The sequence below is a fragment of the Lactuca sativa genome, chromosome 7 (assembly GCF_002870075.4).
Source record: "Lactuca sativa cultivar Salinas chromosome 7, Lsat_Salinas_v11, whole genome shotgun sequence".
Classification (NCBI taxonomy): Eukaryota; Viridiplantae; Streptophyta; class Magnoliopsida; order Asterales; family Asteraceae; genus Lactuca; species Lactuca sativa.
Window position 1 is genome coordinate 137,379,550 of NC_056629.2, and position 9,072 is coordinate 137,388,621.

General features: G+C 32.2%; 1 protein-coding gene across 1 annotated transcript; it reads right to left on the reverse strand.

The window, feature by feature from the left end:
- Positions 1-7,482: 7,482 nt before the first annotated feature.
- LOC111903652 (glyoxylase I 4) lies at positions 7,483-8,720 on the reverse strand. Its single transcript, XM_023899404.3, has 3 exons — positions 8,433-8,720; positions 7,918-8,252; positions 7,483-7,788 (listed from the first exon to the last, which is right to left on the reverse strand). Exons 1-3 carry the CDS (start codon positions 8,642-8,644, stop codon positions 7,697-7,699), a joined length of 639 nt encoding a protein of 212 aa, XP_023755172.1. The 5' UTR covers positions 8,645-8,720; the 3' UTR covers positions 7,483-7,696.
- Between the last annotated feature and the right edge of the window lie 352 nt (positions 8,721-9,072).

Below are 9,072 nucleotides of genomic sequence, written 5' to 3' on the forward strand. Positions count from 1 at the left end.
TTGGATTTATCTATCTAATACATTTTAGGTAGGATGATCTTAATTACATATCATATCATGAACTTCATGATTTTTATAACTTATGATGTTCAATGTTTCCTTGGTCTATTATGTTAGAAAACCAGGGTATATAATTGTTTGGATCAATAAGATTAGTGAAACATTTTTAGATTAAAGTATTTCGAGATACACTCGAAAACCTTTAATTGGATAAAACTCACTGTTTGCAAGAAAAGAGAATGTAGAAGATGTTATGAAAAATCTACACCCAAATGATTTCGAAATTGATCATATAACTGGAAACATATTTCCTGTTTTAAAACTGTCATATGGTAGTTGTAGGCAACGCAACTTTCTGTCCAAAAAACTATCACATAACCTGTCATAAACCAACTTAAAAACAGGTATAGAACCAGGATCCCAAAACCGTTTATTCCGAAAAAGCGGATTTTTAACGCATTTTTTTATATAACAACTTAACACGGCCAGAGGCTCTGCCCCTTGGACCCCGCGAAGGTAAGCTCGACCTCAGCTAGAGGCTCTGTCCCTTCGACCTCTCCAGGGGTTGCTGCCCCTTCGATCCTGCTCCAAAGAGCGTTGTCCCGGGACCCCATTCAGTTCAAAGGTTTTGCCTCTAAATAGCAGTATACTTTCAACACAGAAAAAAATTAAATAAATATACACTCCTCATCATCCTAATTTGTTCAATAATTATCAAAGAGATATTGATCATCAAATTAAATTTCATTACATTTAAATAATATTAATGATATAAATATCACCAACATATTTAATTTACTCAAAAGGTGTCATTTCAGCTCCTTAAGAATATATTTGAAATGTTTGTCCAGATTTTATTGCGTTTGTCTATACAACATGGGTTTTTAGGTCATGTGTTGTAGTTGAAGCTTAACTATTTTTTTTTTTTTTTTTGTTTTTGTTTCTGTGAATTTCATCTCTTGTGAGAGAAAGAATGTGTCACTACTATAATTTGAGGTATTTGTGACGAAATTTCCTTCAGAAATGCGTTGTACGCAAAAATCCAACAACATATTAGCTACGGAAACTGGCTGACGAAAAAACCTTTGTCGTTGAATGCTAGCGACACATTAGGGATGAAATTAGCGATAAGTTAGCGTTAGATTAGCTTAACGCAAACTGGTTTATTCCATCGCAATTCCGTCAATAGCATATCTAGCCACAATATATTAGATGTCCACTACAAGAAAAAAAGGGTATTAGTGGCGACAAAAGTCGCCGCTATTGCTCACCCAAGTCGCTGCTAATAGCTTTACCGGCGACAACTCGCCGCTATTGAGTCGCCGCTACTGCCTCATCGCTATTGCTCAAAAAGTCGACGGTAATGCTACGTGTCGCCGCTAATGATAATGTCGCCGCTAATGCTACGTGTCGCCGTTAATGCTCCAGTCGCCGCTAATGCCCTATGTCGCTGCTAATAGTGTTGCCGGTATTGCCGTTTTTTATTTTTTTTAAAAGCAGCCAATCTCGGCTGTCCGAAAACCGATACAAAATGACGTTAAATGCAGAAAAACCGATACATTAAATGCAGAAACACGATTACATAACATCCAAGTTTTATAATATCATACATACACCAAAATAAATAACAAAATTCTTATAAATTTATGTCATACTACAAATGCTAATAAAAGATAAAACTAATATGACGTGTCATCATCCCCGCCACCGTAATTCCATCCTATAAGCTCCACAGTTGACTCCGGATTGTTGGACATTGATTGAAGATTCTCCAACTACGTAATAAATAACAACTTATAAACTTGTAAGTTAACCTATTAACTTTAACCAAACTAAAAATTACCAAATGACATTGTAGCATCCTACTTGTTTTTTGTTTCTTTTTTTCCATTATGACATTGTAGTTTTCATATTTCACACAAAATACAAATACACACATACATACAATATACACATATATACATACTTTTGATACACATAAAACAACCATGAACACAATCCAAATTGCATACAAATACATACATACATTAATCACATATACACATATTTTTTTATACACACATATATGAAATACACACAATTTTCACACACATATATATGAAATACACACACATATAACATATTTCACACACATATGAAATACACACATATATACAAAATACACACACAAATGCACACATATACACAAAATACCCACAGATATACAAAATACCCAGTCACAATAAATAGAAGTAATAGAACCTATGGTGGCGTATGGTGGCGTGTGGTGGCGTGTGGTGGTCCAGTGGTGGCGGTAGTGGCGGGTGGTGGTCGGGAACACAATCAACAAAACTGAAATTGTAATTTTTTTACAATTAACCACTCCAATAAGCTTAAAATCAATGTTACAAGAGAAAATGGACTGGAAATTTACCTGGAAAAGCTTGGTTTCGCCGGAAAATCCTTGGTCTCGCCGGAAAAAGCTTGGTCCTCACCGGAAAATCCTTGCCCACCAATGGTATCTTCACCCAAAATTGCTAACTGTGACAATATCTCACTCTAATCGACGAAAGTGCTGAAGGAAGCGATGCAGACGAGAGAAAGAAACGAGATTTGCAGTGAAACAGAAGAGAAAATGGGAAAAGATCGACGTTTTTGGGGTTAAGTGCGTCGACCTTTAGCGGCAGCGCCTTTACCAGCGACAATTTTGGCTTTAGCGGCGATTTCCTTCAATACCGACGACACTTAGGAGGGAAACATTACCGCGCGATTTTTTTCGACAATTAGCGGCGACTCGGTTAGGTCTTTAGCGGCGACTTTTGTCGCCGGTATTGCTTTTATGTATTCTTCAATTATCCTCGTCGTTGGATTAGAAACACGATCGAACGGTCTTAATTTACCAGAACGTGAAAACGTGGATCCGTGTCTATAGTCATTAGCGGCGACGCCAATAGCGGCGACACCTACTTTTAGCGGCGACAATTTGATGTGTCGCCGCTAAAAGTAGTTGTCGCCGCTATTGACGTCGCCGCTAATGACTGTATTTCTTGTAGTGGTCATATATGTCCATAGTCCATAACCAAATTAATTCACAAAATGAAAATCAATTTTTATACCCCAAAATCTAACACTAAAATTTAAAACTCAATTAACAAGATAAATATTAATATTGGACTAGCAAAATAAATAGTCATATTTGATTTCAAAGTACCCAAATCAACTCACAAAAATCAAGTGTCAAAGTTTAATTTGATTTCAGTGTATCTAAACTAAATCACAAAATCAAGTGTCAAAATCTAATTCCATTTCAATGTATCAAAACTAAATCATAAAAATCAAGGGTCAAACTCTAACTAAATGAGTAAGTTATTTTTTTGGGTGAGCTTTAATTAGGATTTAGTTATAGATCCTTGTGATACCTTTTTTTTGGCTTGATTTCTTCTCACCCGCTTAAGCTCTTTCTTCATTATGTCATGAATAAGATCAACAATAACCAAGTTTACAATGAATTAAATGTCAAATCATTTTCATTCAAATAGAAACATACTTTCAACTTGAACAAATAACAAGAAACAAATAATAGCAAAATACTATCAACTTAAATAAAAAAACTTGCAAAAATTTATAGCAACTTACTTCCAACTTGAAAAAAATGAACCATAAAAATTTCATAGCAACATATTATCAATGACGTGAAAAAACAACTATAAACAGTTAAAAAAACAGCTATTACCAAGTTTACATCTATTTAAACATCAAGTCATATCATTTAGTGAACAACAACATACTTCCAATCAACAATTAACATGCTATCAACTAAAAAAAATTATAAACAATTAAAAACAAAAATAACCAAATTTATACCTAATTAAACATCAAGAAATATCATTCAATTAAAAACAACATACTTTCAACTTAAAAATAAACTAGAAACAATCCATGGCAAAGAACTTCAAGTTAAATAAAAAAATTAGAAACAATCAATGGCAACAATTAATAATAATATATTGTCAACTTGAAAAAAGAAGTATAAACAATTAATAGCAACGTATTTTCAACTTAAAAACTAGATATAATTAAAAGGAACAATTACCAAGTTTACACCTATTTAGACATCAAGCCATATCATTCGATTAATAAGGATATGCTTCCAACTTGAAAAAAATCTATTAATATATAATAACAACTTATTTTCAACTAGAAAAAAAAAATTCTTAAAACACCTAAAAGCAACAATAACCAAGTTTAAACCTGATTAAACATAAAACCATATGATTCTAATAGCAATGTACTTTCAACTTGAATTCCAACAACTGGGTTATAGTTTTCACAAAGATGTAACAAAGTGAGTACGACATGTATAGTAGATAGATGGTGAAAAAGTAAAAAGAAACCTCTAAACTTTATGGACTTGTACTTCGGGTTACTTGTAGGAGGCACCAAATTTTTTTATGAATCAAACACAAAACTAAATCCAAGAACTCTTTCTTTCTTGATCCTTCTAATTTTTTTAGAAGCAACCAACATTGTATTAAAAAACTCTAGCAACAAGCTAAAAAGAACAAAAAAAAATACAAGGAATTCAAAGGACATTGAAGCCAACAAGTCCATGTAAAAGAACAATTGTTATTTCTATTTGTCAACCATAAAAAGGAAAACTCTTAAATAATGTCTAAAATATCACCTCTTTTCAGCTTATCGCCATCAAAAACCTTATCATTTCTAAACCTCCAAATATACCACAAGGTAGTACCCACAACTGCATCAATAACATTCTTATCCTTCTATTAATTTCAAGTCATAATTCATGATCATATGGAGGTTGGCTATTACTATCATCTCCATATATCTTCACCATATCATTCTTGTATGCATCCTATTTTATCATAAAACGATTAACACCAATGTTCTAAAAAGCTCGACATAGCTTGTCATGGCTTCAAAGCTTGTATTTGCCACCAATCTTTGACAAAATTTCGCCTTAAGTCACATATGTATAAAAAATGAATAACATTAGAAAAAAATATAAAATTATTAATTATATAAAAAATTACTGTCTTAATTCACGCTTTAGAAACGATGTGATTCGTCATGGTTTAAAAAAGCTTGAAGCTTGACATTGCCGTTAAATCATGCCTTACATTATTTAGAACCGTGATTAATACTAATTCAAAATGAATATATACAACATTATCTACTCTAATAAATGAATTTTTTTTGTCACATATTATACTCTCATTAATTTGGCCACATGTCATTTTGTGGTTATTTTCAATTAAATTTTTTCCACATGACATTTCTTAATTTTTTCCATTTTATTAAATTCTACATAATTTTTAAATTTATTAATCTACTCTAATAAATGAAATTTTTTTTGCCACATGTCACACTGTTATTGATTTGGCCACATGTTATTTTGTGGTTATTTTCAATTAAATTTTTTCCACATGACATTTCTTAATTTTTTCCATTTTATTAAATTCTACATAATGTTTAAATTTAATAATCGGAATAAAGGTAATAATAAATGCATATCAATTTCAATAATTGATTTTCCTTCTATTTTGAACATTTCTAAACTAAAACTTCATTAGTTTTATTTGTTTATTTATAATCTAAATTATTTATATAAATTTAAAAAAAAATTACTTTAATTTTAATAATTTAATATTTTTCTAATTTTTTTTATAATCTCAAACTTTTTTAAATGTTTGGAATTTTAATATTTTTTTTAAATGAACTCATGTAATACATGAGTCTTATGCTAGTACTTTAATTATTTATTAAGGAGTCAAAAATACCACAATTATCGTAGCTTTGGGTTTAACATAGCCAATGTTTGAAGTTCCTTGCGATTTTTAAGTTTGATGTTTTTTTTTTTCAAAATGTTCAACGTGAGTAGGTGAGCGCTTTTTATTCCTACAAAATTTGCAAGAAATGACATATAGTACAAAACGCTATGATGAGAAATCGAAAGTAAATCGCAACCAACCAACAAAACCCTACGACAGGAAATTGGAATAGAAACCCAATGGTGTCTAGAAATTGAGACATTTTCCACTTGCTTCTGTTTTGCTTTCCAGACTCTGATTTATGTTTCCGTTTGTCTGTGTTACAAATTTTTACGGAATGCAGTTATGATACTTTAGTTAATTTTTTATGAAAACCAAAATGTACGTCCACTATAATGAATCCATGCATATTTGTATGTGACATACTAATATAAAAACATTCAAAATGTTAGAGTTAGCAATCTACTAATAGCATACATTAATTAAAAAACGAGTTAATAATCTACTAAAAAGCATAAACTTACCACTACTAATCATCATTAATTTTGAGGGATTTTTAATTATGATTCTATTTTGGTTTTATGCTTTGGAATATAATTTAACCAAAAAACCCAACTGGAACTGAAACCGATTAGTGGTATTCAGTCTGGTTTCTTACACAAATTCATCATCTTCGATTCTTCTGTTTCCAGCCCAGTTCCATTACCGTACACATTCTTAGATAATAACAACCTAGTAGAGCCGAATTGGAACCAGTTATTGGTATTTGGCTCGATTGTCGGTTCTTTGTTCCTTAACCGGTTTTCAATTCTTCCAGTTCCGGTCCGGTTCAGGCCGGTTTACATCCCTAGACTTTGGAGAGATGGGACTTTTTATGGTTGAAGGTTAAGAACAAAATCGATGGAAGCTGAAGGGTTTAAGGGTAATTAATCATATGTTTTTCATATTAACTAAAAAAAACATATGAATCTCTATCGTTTCTAACACATGTATGAAACTATATCGTTTATAACACATGCCATATAGGTGCTGTGTGAAGGCATGGCAACTGGGAATACGGTGAGGGGGAACCATAAAACAAAATGAGAAACTTCATTTAGTACCTAAATGCATGCATAATAGTTAGTTGCTGAAACTAGGTGTAACCAAACCCGAATGCATTGGTTTTGCTATCGGCTTGGGTTCGGTTTTAAGCCAAAACCAACCATGCATACCCCTAGAATGCGTAAACCCTATTTTCAAAGATACTGACAAGTCTATTCATACATTGCTAGAAGTAATATTTTAAAATTTTTAACATTTTCGAAAAAAAAAATAGCTAATCTATAAAAAATAAAAAACGGAAGAGACGACAGAAGTTTTTTAAGATTATCATAAACCAACACAATATTCCCCACCAGGAGCCATATTTCTATTCAACGTACACTCAATCGTCAACACTGTTTGTCTTCTTGTTAGTTCTGAAATGTATCTTTCATTTATTAGAGTGGTTATGATATCATTTAATATTGTAATAATCAAAACAAATAATTAATGGATGGGGGACTACATGATCTATGATGATTGTATAATATAGAAACAATAATCGATCGCTCAAACCTAACGATTAATCAAATGTATATAATATAGTTCACCAAAGGAGAAAAACAAGTCCAACAGGCATAGCATATTTATATCAATGACTTAAATAGGTATGATAAAAAAAAATATATACATTAACATTTACTTACGTATTTGATTCGAAGAAAACAAATGCAATTTTTACAGAAGGGTTTGTCTTTCTTCTTCCACCATATATATTACACAATTACATACACAAATATTAAATTGATAACTCTCAATTTCTAAAGAAACATTCGGCAAACGATACAAAATTTCTTCCTCAAATCCAACTCACCCTTTAATTAATTTGATTTGGTTTGATCTTACAAGGAGATACCCATCATGTCTATTAAAAAATTGTCCATCATCAACACTTCATCTTCTTCACAATTGTAATTCTTGGAGCTAGTTTTCTCTGCATTTTTAATAATATGCCGAATTCAAATTAGATTATATATATATGCATATACAAACTAGGTTTTACGTGTATAAACAAATATATCAAATAATAAAGAAGTGTTTATTGTGAGGTTTTTGAAAGTACCATAGAAGGAGGATTCGCCATTTTTGATCTTTGAAGCTGCTGGGAGCTTCTTGAGGGGGCATGAGGTGATGGGAAGTACAGGAAGAACATGGCAGTTGCAGATCTCAATCATGTAACCATCTGGATCATGGAAGAATAACTGGTTCACCTCCACACCACCTTCTTTCACCACCGCTGTCACATACTTGATACCCAATCCCTCAAGTTTCTTGATTATGATATCCATATCTGTGCACTGAAACGAAATGTGGTTGTCTTTTGGATTGATCGCTGTTATTTTTGTAGGAGTCGTCTCCACTTCTAACAAATGTATTCCAATCCCATCGTTGAACAACCTTAATCACATCATCAACATTATTTGAGCATTCAAGGGTTTTTATAAAGATTTACATTTCAAACTATGACTTATCATGCATTTCAATTGATCCACTTAAATGTATCAGAAACTTCTACTAGATCCATGCATGAAATGAGCTAAAAACAGGAATCATATTTACGGAAGAGATAATACTCACCAAGCACCTTCGAAGTCAAAGGAGGAAGGACGTCTAATAAGAACGAAACCCAGGACGTCACTGTAAAACTTGACGGATTTACGAACGGATTTGCAGATGAAGGAGACGTGATTTAGAGATAAAAGAGGCATCTTCTGCAATGAAGATGATGAAGCAAATAATGCGTCCTCCTCAATTATCTCTTTTCCACCATTAACAATATGTTTCGCCATTAGTGTTGACACTGACCCAAAAAGCAAATTGGTTTTGATTTTCGGAGTTGTAGTAGTTGTTGTCGTTGGGCTTGTTGAGAAAGCTCAGCGATTTATAGAAGAAATGTAAGTGGAGTGAACTGTCTACTATGGATAAAGATAAGATCTGTACGGTCAAATCCTACGTGTCGACACGTCATCCGTTTCTATGATTTTATATGACGTAATTACAAACCCACGTTGATTTCATGTTCAAATGCCGAGAGTATTGATGTTCATGGAAAATGAGGATGCGTTTGGTATGATTAGTAAATCAGCTTATCAACTTTTACTTTTTTATTGTTCATACGTTTCCACGTTTAATTTTTTATAATGAAGTTTTCTGGATTTTCTTATTTGTTGCTCAAGCGAGCACATTGCTCGTCCACTTACATTAAAAAATTAAATAT